This window comes from Chlorocebus sabaeus, chromosome 10, assembly GCF_047675955.1.
Source record: "Chlorocebus sabaeus isolate Y175 chromosome 10, mChlSab1.0.hap1, whole genome shotgun sequence".
NCBI lineage: Eukaryota > Metazoa > Chordata > Mammalia > Primates > Cercopithecidae > Chlorocebus > Chlorocebus sabaeus.
The window spans coordinates 13,563,909-13,584,957 of record NC_132913.1 but is presented as its reverse complement, the minus strand read 5'-3'; the positions used below and the strand labels follow the sequence as shown (position 1 = coordinate 13,584,957).

At 41.0% G+C, this 21,049-nt stretch overlaps 1 protein-coding gene across 3 annotated transcripts in view; it reads right to left on the bottom strand.

Annotated features, from left to right (window-relative positions):
- CCDC93 (CCC complex scaffolding subunit CCDC93) overlaps positions 1–21,049 on the bottom strand; it is an 87,925-nt gene that overhangs the window by 54,340 nt on the left and 12,536 nt on the right. For all 3 annotated transcript variants that reach the window (XM_007964744.3, XM_007964745.3, XM_007964746.3), the window contains exons 4-7: positions 20,555–20,666; positions 16,065–16,163; positions 15,259–15,315; positions 6,165–6,265 (exon numbers count right to left, since the gene is read on the bottom strand). In XM_007964744.3, the coding sequence (XP_007962935.2) occupies positions 6,165–6,265; positions 15,259–15,315; positions 16,065–16,163; positions 20,555–20,666 (369 nt within the window). The remainder of the gene's footprint in view (positions 1–6,164; positions 6,266–15,258; positions 15,316–16,064; positions 16,164–20,554; positions 20,667–21,049) is intronic.

Here is a 21,049-nt window from a genome sequence, read left to right as displayed (position 1 = left end):
TACTGCAGAGGCTGGAAAAGAGACTATTTTCCATACTCCCTTGCACCTAGAGTTCTGAATACTATTAAGGTTCCACCAATCAGATGCATTTGCTAGAGTTTTGAATATGGAACAGTTAAAGGAGGAAAGAGGGAAGCATAAGGGATCCATTGTGTTGGTGTGGATCACAGTAGAAACAACCAGGTTCTGAGGCTAGCAGCTATCACAGTAGCTTCTTGGTTTTTCAGAGCTCCCTAATGTGACAGAAGCAGCATGGTTTCCTTCCTTGTCAAACCGCTATAGCACCAGCTTCCTAATCCTACAGAGTGTGAGCTAGCTTCCTGATTTTGGAGGCAGAAGCAGCGTCCTGGAGTTCCAGTTCTAATGTGAAGCTTGAGAGCTGACCCTGGATCAGCCTAGTTCTCATCCGGCCCTGTAACCAATCCCTTCTGCTGAAACCAGTGGGAGAGTACTGTTTTCTCAACCAGGGAACCCTGAATAATACAAGTTTCCCACTCCTATAGAAGTGTCCTTGCATCTTGAGTGTTCATCCTTCCTTTTTTATGTCTTTAGTCTGTGGAGACTTTTAGGGCAGAAGACATAAGGTCCTTATCTAAGGCCCAGGGACTTCACAGATTTTCCAAATAAGGAAGTAAACAACCAAATATGAGTGACTTGATTCCCAGGACAAATCTACTCCTTCTTAAAGACAGAGGCTCTGGAAAGATTCTTCTAAGTAATCAAAACTACGTTAGCCCCACAGATGTGAGCTTCTGTGAGTGCACTCATTGTATGGTGAACATAATTATCGGTCATGAGTAATCCTCTAAGCCTTTCTGTTGAGCTCCTGGAGAGGAAGAAATCTGCTTCATTCACTTTTAAAAAATATTTTTAAAACTGACTTATAATTCATATAATATAAAATTCACCATTTTAAAGTGTATTGCTCACTGGATTTTAGTGTATTCACTATGTTGTGCAATCATCGCCATTATGGAAATCAAGAAAAGTTCCATCACCTCAAAAAGAAACTCTGTTACTATTGGCAGTTAATCCCAATTCTTCCCTATTCCCAGCCCTTGTCTGCCACTGATCTACCTTTTGTCTCTATGGATTTACCAATTCTGAAGATTTCATAGAAATGAAATCACACAATATGTGGCCTTTTGTGTCTGGCTTCTTTGACTCATGAGAATATTTTCAAAGTTCATCCAGGTTGAAGTTTCAAAGTTCATCCAGGTTGAAGCATGAATCACTACTTAATTCCATTTTATGGCTGAATAATATCCCATTATATGGGTAAGCCACATTTTGTTTCATCAGCTGATAGACATCTGGGTTGTTTCTACTTTTTAGCAATTATGAATTGCTAAATTCATAATTGTGCAATATATTATGCAATATATTTACAGTGCTACTCTAAATATTCATGTACAGTTTCATTCACTTCAGTATCCCCATTGCCTAGTTCAGTGTCTGCCACATAGTAGGCGCTCAATCAATAGTTGTTGCAAGAAGGAAGAGTCCATGTGATTTTTCTAAAGGCCTCATCTATGTCACAAAGTAGTGAGGTTTACATGACAAAGCTCTGTCCTTAACTGCCTATTAACTACTGCCTCCCTTTCCTCTTTTTCTGTTATCCCTGCCCGTTTCCCCCAAGTGCCAGCTCTGATCTGCAGTCCCGCATGCTTCAATTTGCTCCTGCATTCCTCCTCTTTGGCTCTGACTCATTGATTCTTGCTACCTATACTGTTGGCACCAAAGAGCCCCTCCCATCATCCAGTTCATTTCTTTATACCTTAGACATAGGACCTGGTCTTTAAATCAAGGATGTACATTTAGAACAGCACAGTACAAAAGAAATACAAAGCGGGATATGCATACAATTTTTAAATTAGTAGGTTAGTAGGTTCACATGCCCAAGTTATTCCAAAGATAAACATTTTCCATTAACTAAATCAAGCACGAATCTTAAAATTTAAATTTAACTTAATTAAAATCAAAATTCTGTTTCTGAGCCACACTTGTTGCATTGCGATTGCTCAATAGCCACATACAGTTAGTGGCTACCATACGGGACACCACAATTCTAGAAAACAAACTAACTTTTAAGAAGAATTACCTCAGGCCAAACTAAGACATTATCTGTTTGGAATACAAAACAAAAGAGAGACATAAAAAGCCCTAAATACTAAGGACTGTGAACTCTGTTCTTTATTCATTTGACAAGAACTTACTAAATACCTCTTATGAGCATGTCATAGGCCTTATCGTCATCGGAGATACAAACAGGTTGGGAGAGATACGTCATATTTTATTTACTAACTACAGAATGCTGGATTAGCCTGTTCCTCGGTATTCAAGGCCTAACTTTGAGTTGCCTAGAATGACTTCAAGGCAACTCAAAACTAGGACTTGAATACCGAGGAACAGGCTAATCCAGCATTCTGGAGGCTGTGCTCCAAACCTCCTCTTCCAAGTCAAATATATAGCACATAAAATGCATTTCCCCAGAGTAGCAGTTTCATAGCACGGTTAGGTGCTTAAGTTAGCCTCTCAAAATTGACTGAATCCATAATAAAATTGAAATATTATAGGTGTGCAATTTTGTTTACATTCAAAATCAAAACTATGAGTCTTGTTTTCCTAACACCATTAACACTTAGAAAAATATACCCAAACATGCTTTTTAACATATAAACAGTCCTTAAGGCTTTCAGCATAGTTGAGGAGGCTCATAATTCACCTTTATTTAAGCAACTGAGAGTCAAAATAGGGGGAAGGAGATGGAATGTGGATCTAAAAGTCAAAAGGCACTGTGGTACACCTGTAAGGCTGATGAGTGACCTTCAACCCCAAGGAAGAAACACTGATTTCAGATCTTCTTGCTCTAGAAGTCAAAATACTTTCCCTCTGACAAGACGTAAGATAAGGTAGAAAACAGCAACACTGGCAGGGAGATCTGGACTCCTAAAGCAGTGATGCCACACTGTAGTGGGGGGTGGGTGAGGAAGTCAGGAATGCCGCAGTGTTAAAGGAAAAGGGAAGATGGAGCAAAGTGAGTCCTGGGGCCAGCAGGGGGCCAGCCCTGTTTGACAGGGGCTGGGGAGAAAAGGGCCAGAGGGTGAGACTTCCCATACATGTGCTAGAGGGAGGGCTAGCGTGAGGGGTAATAAGTGAAGGAGTCCAAGGGCTGTTGCCCTCAAATATGGCACCCTAATATGCTGAATAACTTGAATTAGAGGCACTTGAAGGTCAGATGTTAGAACACGGTTTTTTCTCTCATCTATATAAAGACTGGACCCATTAAAGAAAACACAAGTGTCTTCGATTCACTCCCTAAAATCTCATTATCTACCACAGAGCAAGAGACTGAAAATTAAATACCATACCTAGAACCTAAACCATGGTCTGTTTCCCGTCCCATTCAATTTCTAGACAGTCGTTTATTAACCATCGTCTGATTCATTTCCCCAAAACATCATTTACTACCCCCTAAATTGGCGTATTTCCCCACCTGCCTTTCCCCTGTGAAGAAGGATATATATGCATCTGGACATCACTGGGTTACTGGGTAGTCACACTTCTGTGGTTTTCCTCCATACAATAATAAATTATGTATGCCATTTTCTCCTGTTAATCTGCCTTTTGTCAGTTCATTTTAGGTGAACCTTCAGAGGGCCAAGGGGACGCTCCCCTCTTCACTCATACACAAACACACAAGCACAAGGAGAATTGTAAGGGGAAATGGTCATATCTGAGGGCATTTGAAAACTGAAAACTGTTGCTGCTAATAATGATGATTACAATAAGGAGAATGATGACAGCGGCTAGTGGTTAACATTTACTGAGTTTTCTACATTGAACAAACTGCTCAAAATTATATATATATATATAGTCATACAATCCTCATTTAATGGGAAAGATCTCCATGCAGTGGAGAGTGCTGAACAGAACCTAGAGGAAACAGACTGCCAGAAAGGAAGGGAGAAGCCTTCCCAGGGAGGTGGAATAGAATACACACTTGCTGGGGCCTGTACATTTTATCTGATTTGCTCTGTGAGTTTTAATAACTGTTCTCTTCTTACTTAGTTTCAGATCAAAGAACAGACATGGCCAGTCTTTCTAAAACTCAGAGCCTAAAAATATACTCTCACTGAAGGCTCAAACAGTATTTGCAGAAAATGAAAATGACATGCTTTTGGAGTTCAAGGAACTTTAGCTGAAGTACCAGTCTGAGCCTCTTACTAGTTTATGACTTTAAGCAAGTCATTTTTTAACCTTTCTGAATACTGTCATTATTATTCTCAAAGAGGAGAATGAGCTAAATATACTATCAGAATGTACTAAGTACCCACTACTCTACCTGCCACAAACTTACCTTCTCCTTGCCAAAAAAGCTTAAAAAAAGCAAAGTGACATCTCTCTCCCACCCAAGAAAACCCCAAAAACCTAAAACCTTCAGGAAATGCCCACCCTAGCCTTAGAAATTGGCAGAAGTCAGCATGACCATACCAACAGGAACCAGGATTGGTATCAAGACACTGCTCTTTCTCACTCTCAGAGTTTGAGAAGAGTCAAGCAAAACCTGTCTTGCTTCCTTTTCTAAAGAAAGCCAAGCCAGATTCTCACCTCAAACTGCATCAGTCACTCCTGAGGACAGGCAGGGAGGTTCTGAACTTTCCCAGCCTTCAGATGGTGACACTAGCTACCATCTACAATGTATATGCAAAAGATCCCATTTGAACCTGAGAATTTCAGAACAAGAATATCTTCTGAAATTTTGTCAACATGGTCTCAACGAGGAAGACAATTTACTGAATTTCTAACTCCTTTTCATCCTCAGGAAAATCCAATTTTCCATGATGATGGAAAAAATGGATACATAACAATACAAACTCACAAAATCCACTACATTCTCCGAAGAACTTCTTCATTCTGGGACACGTGACACCGACAGAGATTGTCTCTCCAGCTTTGGTTCTCCCAGAGCTGTGCAGCCTCAGCTGCTCACTTGCAGGTGGGCATGGCTAGAGAGACTCTGTCATGATTCCCAGGGCTGGCTTCCTGAGCACACAACCCGTCCATTAGCGTAGTGCTCCATGCTTAGAAGGGTCCTCGCTTGGCTGTTGTTGCTATCTTCAAATTCTTAATAATTAATCATCATTAATAATTGCTAACAAGTTACTTGGCATTCTCACTACATAGCTAGTCCGGGTGATGCCTGACTTGGAGGAGGCATTCAATTCACAGCAGCAACTAGTGAACTGTGGGGGCAGCCATCACACGCAGCCTAGGGCCAGAACTACTTCAATTTCCTTTGAAACAGACTAGTTTTTATTCTAAGGAAAAAAAAAAAAAAAAAAACACAAGCAATTGCATACACTTCCATTTGGAAACTAGAATAATTAAGCCTAATTTCCCACTGGTTCTCTCCAGTACCCTAGAGGGCAGGCAAAGCCATCAGATGCTCTTAGGGAAATGCCAGTGGCAGTGCAGTTAGTTCCACAAGGGTTGGGCTGTGAGGCAGAGCAGCACACAGGAGCCTCTCCCAACACAAAGGAAGCACAAGGAGACTTACTCACATCAAGGAATCAGTTACCCTAAGAAGAGAATGCATGACATAAAAGAAGGTTAATACCCAGTGACAACCAAAAAATTCAATGCGGAGAAGCATGTCCTTGCATTTTTTTAAAGTAAAAACTAAGGATATAAAATAAGATTTTTTTTTTTTTTTTTTTAACTAGAGATGTTTTTAAGAAGTGACAAAACTACTTCTAAATTCTTCATTTTCCTAGTTAGGACAATATTCACAGGAAACTGAAATTATTATTCTAACACTTAAAGTGAAATCACTGAAACTGCTTTTCATTGCTTTCATTTACCTGAAGATTTTGACAAATAGCAGGGGCATGAAGGACAGAGTACCTCAGCCTCTGTAAATTCCTGGAACACCCCAACGCCCAAAGGAGGGCAGAGCCAGGTGCACATTTCCAGAGAGGCGTTACAAAGGATGCCCACAGAAACAGGTAATTCATTACCAGAGAAAAGTCCCTGATGTTGGAAATCTCACGGCTGAAAGCAGAAACTTAATCAGGTAGAAGCCAGTCAAGTTAATCCAAATGAAGCAACTTAAATTAGCTTTTCTTTTAACAGAGACACCTAGACTGGGTCCCACTCATTACCTGCCATATTCCAAAAGCGTAGCATGGATTCGAGATTCTTCATCAAGCAGCTCCTCGGCTCCCTGGTGGCGTTTGTATTTCCGACGGGGCTTATACACTTCCTAAGTGGATGAGACAGCCAAGTTACTGAGTGTGAGAAGGCTCTCCTCCTGAATTGGTTGCTGGATGCCTCCAGCCATGGGGTATATTCTTTTTTTTTTTTTTTTCGAGAGAGAGTCTCGCTCTGTCGCTCAGGCTGGAGTGCAGTGGCACGATCTCAGCTCACTGTAAGCTCTTCCTCTACCATGGGGTATATTCTAAAATTATATATATGCACACATATATATCCTAAACAAAATACGTGGCATGTAGTAAATGATCAACAAATGCAGGTCTTCAGCCCCAGATGAAGTGGTTTGCCATTCTACCCCAAATGAATGTACTTCCTGACCACTAAGCTGGCTGTCAAATAATACGCTAGTAATATCTGCTCAGGGCTCTGGGTGCAGGTAGGCAGCTGCTATGCCAGCAAAGTATTCGAGCTGCTCACCCCTACATCTCTCTTCTTCCCTACTACCCGGGTTTACTGCATCTAATCATTACCTGGACATCACCACAAAAAGCACTACTATCAGGTTTTTCCAGACACTGCATTTTATTTTAACTGGAACTATTCCCCATGGATAATTCTGGTTAACTTTATTATTTTACTTTAGTATACAGTTTCAAGCATACAGAAAAACATTCTTTCTGTAACACATACTATATAATCTCAAACAATTTTGTGGAAAAGGAAATGGATCAGGGCCTGAGATCCATCTAAGGTTGTTCTTAAAAATTCCTGCCACAAATATTCCCCAGTTTACTGCTGGTGCCTACATGAATAGGAAGCTATAAATAACATAAAACAGACTTACAGGGAGATGCAAAATAGAATCAACTTACATGGTGTCAGTTACTGTGCCTGGTTTGGCTTTCACTGAGCTCTACTATTACAGCTTGAGCTTACCTGCTATTATCCTTAGTTACAACTGAAAGAGTCAATAACTCAAGGCAAGAAATTGGATTCTTCTGAAAAAAAAAAGGATTGACTCCAAAACAAGAGCATACTGACACCAACATCCCAGCTAAAAGGACCTTTTATTCTGCCAAACAATGACAATGTTGGCTTTGTGAATTATTCCTTACATGTTAAAGTATAAAACATCATATACATCTCACCTTTCTTTTACACTTTATAAGCCACACTGTGAAGCACAGACAGGGCACATACCACTAACTTCACTTTACTATTGAAGAAGCAGACATTGAAAAATTTGTCCAAGATCCCTGGGACACTACGAGGCCTGGCCCTAGACACTAACTTGCCCCAGACTGCCACTCTAGCCACCCACCAGGCATTTCAGCTAGCCCTCTCACAAGACTCATTCTACAATATGAAGCTGCCACATGGATCACAACAATGGTCTGCTGAAGTCATACAACCTAAATGTCAGGGCCTTACAGGCCAACTATAAAGAGCTATTGCTAAGTCACCCTTTAAAGCAACAGGGGTCAGGAATGCTGATGTCCAGTCCTATCTCTGCCACTAATCAGCTGCATGACCTTGAGAAAGGCAGTTCCCCTCAATGGGCCTCAGTTTCTGCATCTGTAAAATGAAGCTAACAGATCTTGAAGGATGCTCCCAGGGTCTCTTCCTTTGTGTCTTTTTAATCCTGTAAAGATACTGACTTGGTAACATAATTCCATAAAAAATTTAAAGTCTGAGATTAATAAAAAATACACCATGCTTTACATGATGTGCTCTTAAAAAGGAATATAAAATCAATTTATCCTTCTGTCATTAATAGTGGTAGCAACAGTAATAGTTACCACTTATTGAATAGTAGGTATGTGCCAGGCACATTCTGCTATATCTGTGCTGCCCATTTGATCCCCACATCTATGAGTGCAGTTATCCTTGTTATCTTATGTAGACGAACTTAGGCACACAGAGGTTAAAAAACTTGCTGATGGTGAAAAAGGCAGTAAGTGATAAAAACAGGATGACTCCAGAACTTAGACACTTAAGCACTTTGCAAAATGTCTCATACCTCTACTTTCATCACCCTTTATCTAGGTTCTGATATATATATAATTTATATATATGTGTGTGTGTGTGTGTATATACGTGTGTGTGTGTGTATATATATATATATCTTTTTTTGCAGATGGTAAAAGGCACACACACAGGGTTAAAAATAATGAAGGTGACCCTTTTGTAAAGCAGAGAACTCTCGCCCTGTGAGAGTCAGAGCTCTACTTTGCAGGTCTGGTTACAAGTCAGGTTCACCTGTCAGAGTAATTACTCTGAGTTCACAGTCCTCAAGACAGGGAAGGGAGGTAGAACGGCACAGCACCATGGCAGTGTCTGCAGCAAATCCCTGATTGCTTCCCTCACGATTACCACAGACAACTTTTTTATTGAAATAATGGAAGAGGCAGCGAAACAGCCACCACCAATGTGGCATTCTACACTCAAAACCTCCAGTGGGCCAGTCCACGCCTAACTCAACAGGAAGCAATACTTTCCACTGACCTTAACAGCTCATTCACGCAGCCCAAACCCAATTCCAACAGATCCATCTTACTTAGCCTATGTGTCCTGTCAGTAATTCTGCCTTTCACGTAAAGGGACCCCATAGATGTTTTCACTGCCAAGTGCAGTGTCCTGAAAGATTTCATAAGAAAAAGTTACTATAAATGGGACAAATAAATGTTTCTCCAAAATTCTCACATTAATAAAACAACAAAAATGAAGTGCCTGGGTATTGACTGAAAGAAACGATGAAAGACAGAAGGATGGCAATCATTTCTGTAGAATCTTCTCCAGTGACACGCCTCATCCTTGTTCTTCCATTCCTTTTACATGAGCTCTGCTATGTAAGTATATATCTTCTGCTCTTTGAGGTACAGCACCAGCCCCAACTCACGTCTCCTAGAGTCTGCACTGAACATATGACTTGGTGGGTAAGAATAAGATTGCTGTATTATATACATGAGCTAAAGATGGTTCCTGCGTTGTTTACTTCTTCACAGAAGACTGACACCCATTGGCTCAAAAGCTGACCAGCACACACTCAAATTTTTACATATCAAAATGTTTTATACATAGCCTAAATAATCAGACTTTTTGTCATTTAGAGCCTGCCTACTTGGCAAACCCTGCAAAAGTGTTGGCATTTTCTCACCATAGATAGGATAAACCCTGTGGCTAGGTAGACCTCAAGCCACTGGGGCTCTTCATAGGTCTCTGACCACAGACTCCCTGTGTGATGCTGAGCGACGTCGCCAAGACACATGAGCCGCCTCTGTGATCTTGGGGAGTTCCTTTCCTCACCTCCCACTCTGGATGTGGCCCTTGCATCCAAGCTTCTGGATGGTCTTATGGTGTAAGGGACTCCTCTACCCTGCAAGCAAACCTGTCAAAGCATCACCCAAAGAAAGCTTACATATGCTACTGCCACCTCGCAGTCAGGTAGTTCTTCTTGATCAGCCCTCAAACTCCTCACTAGCTGGAATGTCACTACTGTTGCCTCAGCTCCTAGAACATGGTCTGGCATGCAGTAAGTGTTCAATTAATGTTCCTAAATGAATACATGGAGTCAAACAAGCTAGAGTTTTAATGCTTGCTCCATTGCTTACTATACCTCTCTGACTTGAGGCAAGTTACTTTAACCTCTGTGGTTTTCCATCTGTATATTAGGTATAAGTAGCGTTGCTATGAAAATAAACTAATCAGTATATTTAATAGTACCTGACACACAGTAAGGGCTAAGATATATATATATTCACATACATATGGATGTGTATTATTACTAAGATTGCTTTACTTAGGTCACTACATTTATATTTTACAAGCCGAATGAAAAGGACTTCCTCACAGCATTCTCTGTGGAAGCACACACTGGACTGGTAACTTTAAATGGCAGTCTCTTAGATGATCCAGTAAGTTCCACAGAGCACTTCCTTCCAACTAGTCTGGAAGCTCTAAGAAGCCTTTTCTCTGTTCCCTCTATTCTCATACAAAAGTCTACACTACCAAAAAAAATGCTCCCAAATAGTAAACGAATATATCTTTTGGGTCTGGGTAAAACAGTGTGGGCACCGTTATTCAAGGTTAAGAGGGAGTAAAAGACCTCACTGCACAGGACAGACACTTCACGGCTGTGGAGGGCTGACAGCTCAGAGGAGGAAGCTGTGTCACAGCACACTACGTGAGACAGAGGAGCTGATTATGATTATGATGTGAAAGTGGAAGGTGGTAGTTTCCATTCCTTATGTTCTTTGAAAAATACCACCTCCTATTGGGCAGGCTTTCTACAAAGCAGCCAGCTATTCTGTGCAAAGGAGATAGGGAGAAGAAAGTCATATACTTCAAAGAAGAAAGTAGGTACTGGGAATAATCTCCCAAAGGAAGAAAAATGAAGCCAAGACAAAAAAAGAATGCGCCCATCATAAGTCCGGATGATAAAGTTCACAGCAGCCTTTCTGCCTGGCAATCTGGCGAGAAGTACTAAAAGCCTTAGGTATAATCTTGACCAATTCCACTTCATGGAATAAATCCTAAGTTAATAATTAGAGATAAAAGAATAAATTTAGCTACAAGGATGTCCTATGTAATGGTCAAGTGAAAAAAAAAAAAAAGAGAGAAACAAACCGTAGGTAGCTGAACTAGTTCCACACAATGAATAATCTACAGCCACTAAAAATGCTATGGAAGTACCTTTATTGGCATGGAAAGATATCCTCAATATATCACTGAGCAAAATGAGCAAGGAACAAAATATAATACATAGTACAGTGCCTTTTTTTTTTTTTTTTTTTCAATCTCTAATTCTTCATACAGATATTCACAACTCTGTATTTCCTGCGTGCAATATCAGTGGCTATCCCTGGCTGGTGATATCATGGGTGATTTAGTTTTTGCTTTTCTCCATTTCCTAATTTTTCATTCTTATTACAATAGTATTAGTACAAAAGAAAAATAACTTTGAAAAAAAATCATGCACCAAAAAAATGAATGGGCTATATAACCAAGGATGAATGCAAAAAATTCAAACAGTCTCCTAAGGATGGCTAAAGACAATAAGCTAAAGATGTAATATTTAAATACTTTTATGTTATGTCTAAGCAAGAATAAGTAAAAGCCTGTTAGTTAAGACATAAAGGCATCATGCTGACCAAAAAGATAACAACAGGACAGCCCCCACCTGACATCTATTCTTTGGCTGGGCAAAGGGTCTTCATATGAGAAGTCACAGTCAATGTTCCCATAAGGGAATGAAGAGATGGTGGGAGAGGACCCAACCACTCAGCATGCATTTGAGTCTCTCGGACCCACGTAAGTAATATCCCAGAGCCCTGAAGTAAGTCAGCAATAGTACTGCAAAATTGGTGCCAGGAATATGTGGGAAACCAGAGACCAGGTGAAAAGCCAGAAAAGTGGAGGAGTGCCGACACCTGCTTTGCTAGAGTCAGGTGTCACATCAAAATCTGGCTCCCTCTTCCTAGCTTTGAAGCTACAGAGGGAATTTATTAACCTTGCTGAGCTTCAATTTCCTGATTTGTAAAATGGAAATAATAATATGTAACTCCTTGAGTGTTAACGAGGGATAAAGGAGCTCATGCTTGTTAAGTGCCTGTTGAGATGCCAGGCACGTGGTAGGAACTTAATAAATACACAGCAGCTCCACACCTATTTTATAAAAGGCTGGGTCTAAAAACTAGCCATCTATGTGTCTGACCTTATTTCATTCCTTAATTTTCCATTCATGACTTAAAATTAAGGATTTCCTTTCCTTTATTAAAGGAAGGATTTTCCTTGAGGAGCATGACAATAAATAAAATTTTGAGCTATTTAATTTTTTGTACTGACTCACAAGAATAGGTCAGGGATGTGCACCACAGCCCTAGAGTCTCTGCGAGCTTTTGGGGCTCTCATTTCAAGTCAGTTAAGGAAGGGCTTGCAGAAGTGGCCGAAGAGAGGGAGGAAAGTTAATGGTGATGGAGCTCAGCTAAGAAACCTACGCAGACAGTTCCTGGAAGTGAGGGGGTGTTTTCAGTAGATGAGAAAAGGAAAACCCAAAGGTGAGCTTTAGCCATTCATGAAGACTCTTTATCATTCCTGCTGAAAATTGCTGATCAACTGAAGATTAAGTTCACTCAAGAAAAAAGGAAATAAACTAAACAACACAAATTATAACCAAGGAATCACAATTTTTTTCTATTTCCCTTTATTTTTATTTTTTTGAGACAGGGTCTCACTCTGCCACCCAGGGTGGAGTACAGTGGCACAATCACAGCTCACTGCAGCCTCAACCTCCCCAGGCTCAGGTGATCCTCCCACCTCAGCCTCCTGAGGAGCTGAGATTACAGGACTACAGGTACATGCCACCATGCCTGGCTAATTTTAGTATTTTTTTGTAGAGATGGGGTTTCACCATATTGGCCAGGCTGGTCTTGAACTCCTGGACTCAAACGATCTGCCCACCTCGGCCTCCCAAAGTGCTAGGATTATGGGCATGAGCCACCAGGCTAGGCTCATTTTCCTTTATTCTGATACTATTTTCTCATCAGCTGCAAACAGCATTTTATCTAGAGGCTCACAGCAGCACAGTTACAAGACTGGGTTTGAGTCCTGCCTCTACCATCACCATTGTGACACTGGGCAACTTATATATAACCTACCTGTGTTTCAGTTTCCTCATTTGTTAAAAAGCAACAACAACAAACTACTGCTTCATGGGATTGCTGTGAGGACTCAGAACAATGTTTGGGCACTATGTAAATATTTGTCATTATCACATATTCCCTAATTCTCTGCAATCACATTACCAAGCAGAAGTGGATTAAAAACAAACAAACAAAAAACTCCATTAAAAATGAGAAGAAAAAATAATGTGCCTCTAGGGGTTTTAACTAATCTATGGGCATAGAGATGCCAGGCCCAGTTTCATTACTGGGATGATTGACAGCTATGCTGGCCTTTGCTCTGTGGCTGAAAACTATACCATTGTCTCATTCTCTACCCAGGGCTCAGAGTGAGATTGACACATGAAGATATTTGATCAAGCATTAAAAATTTTTAACATTTGAATGTAGCTTTTGTCACAAAAAAATTTTAAAAAAACCCTTAATATGTACTGTTTTGAATAAGTAATGCACACTTAGAATAAAATTCAAATAGTACAGAGTTTATAGGGAAAAGAAAATTTCCCCTTCTCTCCTACTGCTAGCCTAGCAATTTCCTGCCTCAGAGGTAACATGATTATCACCTGGTTTTCATATGGTTCCTGAGACGAAGTAACATTTAAAACAGGGGAAAGCAATTATCATATCGAACTACTTGGTTACTATTTGTCATGAGAAATGTCATTAGCAGGAATCTTTTTTTTTTTTTTTTTGAGATGGAGTTTTGCTCTGTTGCCCAGTCTGGAGTGCAACGGCACGATCTTGATTCACTCCAACCTCTGCCTTCTGGTGTCAAGCGATTCTCCTGCCTCAGCCTCCCAAGTAGCTGGGATTACAGGTGTGCACCACCACACCCAGCTAATTTTTGTACTTTTAGTAGAGATGGGGTTTCACCACGTTGGCCAGGCTAGTCTTGAACTCCTGACCTCGTGATTCACCCATCTCAGCCTTCCAAAGTGCTAGGATTACAGGCATGAGCCACTGTGCCCGGCCAGCAGGAATCTTTTAACAGCATACAAAAGGCCCTACATTGGTAAGTGAAAAAACCACAAAATTATCTTTAAAGTATGATTCCAATTCAGTTTAAAAAAAGAAATATGTCGAAAAATTAAAAGTGGTTGCTTCTGTGTTGTGAAATTAAGGTGAAAACCAATCTTAATTTAATTCCCCTACATCTATCAATCTTTTTAAAAACTTCTGAGGATGCTGTAAACTGAACACCTATTTCACAACCAGGAAAGAAAATTACTCTGAGGTCACATCATTTTTTCTTATTATTGTTTAATACTGCCACCAAACCTGAAAACAGTATCTGGCTTTTGAGTGTCACCTTCTTAAAAATTTTCCAACCCTTCCACTTCCAAAATGTAATTGAGAAAAAAAGAAATTACAATCATAAAGTGATCAAGATTTATAGGAGATTTTCATGTCTTTCATTACCAAACAATTGTTCTTTTCAGAGTAATCACCCTGGTAGACCACACATTTATTTTTAAGATAAGCCAGCTTGGAATTCTTTTTCTGGAAAGACTCTGTAGCCAGTTCACAAAGCCACAAACACCAGACAACGTCAATCTTCACAATGACACAAGGCATGTAACCCACGCCATCTGCACAAGAAGTATATCGGCTATTTCATTTGGGTGGCGTATTAATATAAGAATCTATGCAACTATGAAAACCAACTAGATGTATGATATAATTTAGATGAAGTAAAAAGCACGCAAAACAACATGATACATTATTTTCGGAAGAGAGAGACTGTGCACACAGGCACCTAGGCTTCGTTCCCCTCAGCTCAGGTCGGAAGATTGGGGGTGGAGGGTGCAGCTGACAAGGTTCCACAGCTCTGGCCCAGAGTGTTTTGTAAAGGGTCAAAGGCTCCACTAACCCTCATGCTGGCGAAGTGGAGACACATGTGCAGACTCACTATGATTAAGATGTACTGTGAATGGGGACAAAGGCCATCCCAGAGCTTCCCGCACACAGCTCAGAGGCTAGTCTGTCTATGCAAAGTCATCATGGGTGTGGGGGACAGAAACCTCAAGTTATCATCCCCATTCATCATCTGCTCTTCAGAGCTACTCAAAGTTTACACCTGCCACTGGGATAAACTAGGAAGGGCTCTGTGTTTGGCTATTTCTTCCTCAAAACTGGAAGTGAGGAGAGACAGCAGTAGTGTGGCAGGTTCTACCTGTGTATACTGCTGTCCTGGCCCTGAGCAGTGAAGCAGGCAGGGCTTCCCTCACACAGTCATCTGAGTCCAGCTCCTAAGCGATCCCTGCAGAGCGAAACCTCAGGAGCAGCACTTTTGTGATTTACATCAAAGGGCTATCTGAGACTACACAGGGCTCTGACAGAAGAACACGGCCAGGGAACTTACTGAGAGGTCCACAACTGTCTTGATGGCCTTTTCTTTTCTCTTTATGAAGTCATCATCCTACAAGACAAAACAGAGAGATTAAACAAATCCCATGGGAAAATTAAAACTCAAGTGGACCACTCAGAAATCTGACTTATAAATTGATTTCTCATCATTACTTTGCCTGAAGAAGTCCCAATTTTCTAACAAATTGAAATATATTCTCCATGGGAAAAGGCTAGGAACCCTGCAGATAGCTCCAACATAGATCCCTACACAGCCAGTAAGAAAAAGGGGGTCATAAGGAGTAGTGCTTAAGACAAGAGTTCTCATTTCATATCCTCTTTAAGTATTGAAACCTCAGGTAAGTTACTTAACCTCTAAGCCTCAGTTTCTCTGTCTGTAAAACAGGGATAAAAACACCTATCTCAGGAGGCAGTAGGGATTAAAGAATAAAAGCCATAAGATGTGCTGAGACTGGCATGTAGTAAATACATGATGGCTATTAGCTATGATTGTTGTTGTTATTATTATTATTATTAAATTGTTAATATAGGGATGTTCTGGGCAAGCAGCCTCTTAAAAAACTTTATACAAAAATCAACGATTGCTCTTATAAATTAATAAAAGCCCTAGATCAAACACTAAAATTCAGAGAAAATGACAAAATTATAGAGCTTTGCACTCAGTGGCTATGTAAAGAGGCACTAATGATGCCAAGTAGGGGGTGGGAATGTAGGAGAGCCTGAGCTTACTTTGCTCCTCGGTGGGGAGTCTCTAAGTGTGCACTCGGGTTCTCAGCGGGACAAGAAAATCACAATACTGACCTCAGGGAGACTGTAAGTCTTCTGGAACTGGGATACAGAGTAGGAGCGGATATAGTCACCCATCTCTTCTTTTGTTTCTATAGCTCGTTTCACCAGCCACTGGGGAAGAAAGTGAAAAGACAAGAGTTGCTAAGGACAAAATCCCACTGCAGTGAAGGCCAGTTCAGACATGGCACAACTCATGAACTCAAACCAGCATAGCTGAACTGACTAGGTGATAAGAAACTATCAACACATGCTGTCCTATAGGAAAAGCAACCAGCTGGGCATCTGAGATGTTAAGATCCAATGGGACCTACTACTGAGTAGCCATACAGGAGATTTAAAGCCTTACTTCATATCCTCGAGCCTCAGTTTTCCTTTCTGTAAAAGTATATCGGTTCCCTTCACCTCACAGAGCTAACATAGGAGTAAATGAAATCACAAGTAGTAGAGTGATTTGTAAATACCTGAAGCATAAAACAAACAGAGCTATCTCCCAACTTCCTGGTCCTACTGGCAGATCTTCATATAAATCTTTTTCTTATGCTCCTTACCCCACAGACCAGGGAAAGGGAGAGAACCACAGAGAATGCTAGTGTAACTCCCCATTTGACAGACGAAAAATTGTCCAAAATACTCAAGATTCGAGAGTGGTGTATACTGAGTACACAGCTGAAGGCACTGGTTTATCCTGACATTCACAACATTCTCTCTTAATCCTCACAACTTTGGATAGTACTGGCTGAGTTCCACAGAACCTGAAGTGCCGGGAGACCATATAACTTACTCATGGATCCACAGCTAGCAAGCTGCAAAGCTGGGAGTCACAACTCAAGAGACTATTCTACAGAGAAGACTGGACAAATGGTTTTATGAAATGTTTCCCAGCTTTGTTAGGCTGATATCCAGAAACAGCTGCTCTTCACTTCTCCCAACTGAAAACTCCAGTTATTATCATTAAGACACCACCCCACTAAAAGTTGCAGAAGATCCAGCCACTCTGAGGGTAAAGGTGTAAAGTGTAAAAAGAGCCTTTGCTTCTCCTCCCGGGTTCTTCATTCATTCCCTTTATTACTGATGAACATCACAGAGGGGGTGCCACTCCCTCTCCAGAGCAGTTTTTGGATAGCAGCTGTGTTTCGCCAACAGCGTATCACACTCGGTGAGGGTCAGCTACGTAGGAAAGCAGGCACACGGCACATAACATGGTGCTGCATGATGCTCCCACAGGGACGGGAGGAGATGCTTGTTCCAAAAGCACAGCCAACTCAAGTAAGCACATGTTTAGGAAACAGCTGCTCAGAACAGAGCGAATAACTCTATGAGGAATATTCCTTGCTGTTAGTATCATCCACATATTTCTACCACTTCATCCCCAAATGGTGACCTCAGACAAAGACTAAAATCCAGAAGCTGAGAGAGAAGATCAGAGAGCACTCAGAACGATTGTAGCCCCTCACCTGTACCCATCCCAGTACAACTAAGTGGCCCAGGACAACTAAGAGCCAACTAAGGCAGCTGACTCATTGCTCAACTCAATTTAGCTCTGCTTTCTTTTGAATTGGGAGACACAGTTTCTGACATCTGCTTCCCTTTCAGAGCTGCTTCCACTAATCCCAGATCTACCCTGAGTTACCGCCTGGCTGGATCCTGGAGAGCACGATCCCATTAGGAAGGGAAAGCTTGTTGAGTCCTGACAGACGTTTTGGAGTTTCCAGCATGAAAGGCTATTGAGGGAAGCTCTTGGACAGCCTATCTCTGGCACAGGTTCCCTCGCACTCAAGAAAAAGATCGACCTTCACAGGAGTCACATGTCCGACACAGGAGAAAAAGATATGATCTAGAACCACCAGGGGCCAGAAATTAGATCTGTTTTTTTCCTGGCTGGCATCCAGAGAGTGTTACTACAGCTTTGCTAAAATGGTGTGAACACGGGTGATGGGCTTCTAGAATCACATGAGAAGTAGGTCAATGGCTTACAACTGCTGGCCTGTGATTATTCTTTCACTGGTGCCCACGGGGGACAAACAAACAAACAAAAACAGGCAAAAGCTACAGGCATATGGTAGGTTTCATCATTGTTAAATGCATTTAATTTGAAGGATTGCTTTTTTCTGAGTTTGAGAATTAAACGGCCATTATTTTATGAAATGATAAAGCAAGATTGTAGTCATTTTTTAAAGTGTCCTTGCCTGGCAAACTACAGGTGGCAACCCTAGGCCAACCTCCATTTTTGCTTTAAAATTTTACAGGTCCATGAAATTAAGAAATTGTAACCACTAGCCTGGGCCCTCCCATCCAGACAAACCCTCTAGCATTCCACTCACAATGGAGAACATTTAGACCTTCAAAACACCCAGCTGACTGCAGATCACTTCCCATTCTTCTCACAGCCTGACTAGATTTTTTGTCGCCAAAGTCCTAGCATAGGGTTAAAAAAGGTCTAATCTCTAGAGATCCATATTTTGGGGGGAAGGTAACAACTTCACAGTTTGATGATGTTGGAGGTTTCAATAACAATCAACACGGGGCCCCAACTTCCTATTTTCATAAAAATGATCAGGTAGTGTCCCCTTGTATCAGAAAGACAGAAAGGCTAACAAACATATAAATCAATTTTAAGGTAAAGTCTTCGCTTCAAATTTACAAATTTCACGGCATTCAACTTGAAGTCTAGTGGAGGGGAAGATTCAACACCTAACAATAGCAGAAACTATGTAACACTTACAGAGCACTTGCTAAAATGCTCAGTCTTTCATCTAAGTGCTTTAGACATACAACTAACTTAATTCTCATCCTATCAGGTAGGTGCTATTTCAATTTAACACAGAGAAAGTTATTTACTCAAGGTCACACACCTAGAAAGTGGCAGATTTGAACCCAGGAGGTCTCCAGGGTCTTGACCCCTATATTTCATAATGTTAACACAGAACTAGCAAACTTGTAGCTTCTAGGGCTGTGTAGCTTCCTTCTCGGAGGCTGCATGAAGGGTGGAGTGGAAAAAGCACAGGCTTGGAGACAGAGTTTAGACTGGAACCTTTGCTTGTCCACTCACTAGCTCTCTGCCCTTAAGCAAATCAATCACCTTCTCTCAGTCTCATTTTTCCCAAATGTAAGGAAATTACATTTCTCACTTTCCTCAAATGTAAGGGATTCAAATAAATGCTTCAAATAACTCTATTAGGGTCAGATGGGAAGTAGTGTTCACACAGCGGGCAACACACCTGAGTCCCTTTGCTCCTCCTCTTTCTAAGATGCCTAAGGGAAACCCATAGAGAAGAACTGCATAGAACGCAGCTGTCCCAAGGAATCTGTGGCAGATGGGTTCCAGGACCCTCTAGATACTAATCCACAGGTGCTCAAGTCCCTGATATAAAATGGCACAGTATTTGCAAACAAACTAAACACATTCCCCCCCATAGTTTAAATCATCTCTAGTTTATAATACCTAATACAATGTAAATGTTATGTAAATAGTTGTTATACTGTATTTTTAAATTTGTATATTTTTTCCAGCTTGCTAAATTTGTATTATTTTCTATTGTTGTATTGTTATTTTTATTGTTTCCCCCCAACACCCCCAAACATTTTTGATGCATGGTTCGTTGAATTTATAAATGTGGAACTGTGAATATGGAGGGCCAGCTGTTGGGAGCTGTATGGCATGAGCCACTTAATCATAGGGGTTTGGGAAATAGATGAAGGCAAAGAGAAGTCTCCCCTTTAGGCATTTACCCATATGAACTGAATATCTATAAACTGTAAGACATTCTGGTAGGTACTGGAAACAAAACAATAAGCAAGACAGCCATACAGACTTGCTCTCATGCAGCTTAGAGTCTAATGAGAGAAGCAGATAAACAATCACATACATGGATATACACGATTACAAACTGCAGTAAGGAAGATTTTGGTGAAGGAAGGGAATGTGGCCATAGGAGTGCATACCACAAAGGAACATGCTGTGGATTAGGGGATGAGGGAAGGCTTTCTTGAAAAGGTTTGGTGGAGCTGAGATCTGAAGGGCTGAAGCAAGCCATATGAATTAAACAGGTAAGGAGAGAATGGAAGAGCATTCCAGCCCAAGGAACCAGCAATGCAAACGCACTGTGACAGGCGGAAGCATAATAAACCTGGGGAAATTGGAATGAATGTCAGAGTGACAGAACAAAAAGAACAAAAAGCAAGGAATGAAATCAAGCTGAATAGGTCAAAAGGGAACAGAGCATACCAGGCTATAGAGTTCTGTCTTTACCAAACAGGCAATGCAAAGTCAGATGAGAACATTCAAAGATCTTATCAGGTGACAGCATGAAACTAGGGTATATGGGGGACCAGCAATCTTCTGAAGATTATGACAAGGAACACCACCATGTTCTGCTGTACCAAATCATTACCACACCCATTACATTCAGGATCCAGGACAGACAGACCAATTGCAGGACAAGCCAGGCCCATGACAGGAATTCTGATGTTAAGAGGACAAGAAACCACTCAGAAGCTCTCACCTGAACAACCGGAAATATGTGAATAAAATCCATCCCCTGGATCTGGTGGGGCTCCAACTGGTGTGGGCATTTCATCCTTGGCAGGACCGAGACAATTTTTTCTGATAGAGCTCTGTTCAGAAAAAGCAACAAGCAAAGAGTGAGGCACACTAAGTAGCCTTTATAGCATCTCTAAAGTCTGGGCAGCATCACAGAAGGATCTGGGATTTCTCCATGCCAGGCTAGTCTAGACCATGACAAGTTTCTCCTAGATGACTGCAAAATGAGAAAAATAAGCACAATTTAGTGGTGTGTATGTGCGTGCGTGTGTGTGTGTTTGTGTGTGTGTGGGGCCACAAAACTGCCTTCATCCTTTATTCTATGTTTTTCTTCCTACTATTTTGATGCAAAATATTTTACGAAATGATGGTGATGTTAGAGGTAGTAGTTTCTATTTTTTAACATCCTTATGTAGTAAGATAAAAAGTTATTAGTGCCCCGTATTCTTTTTACATT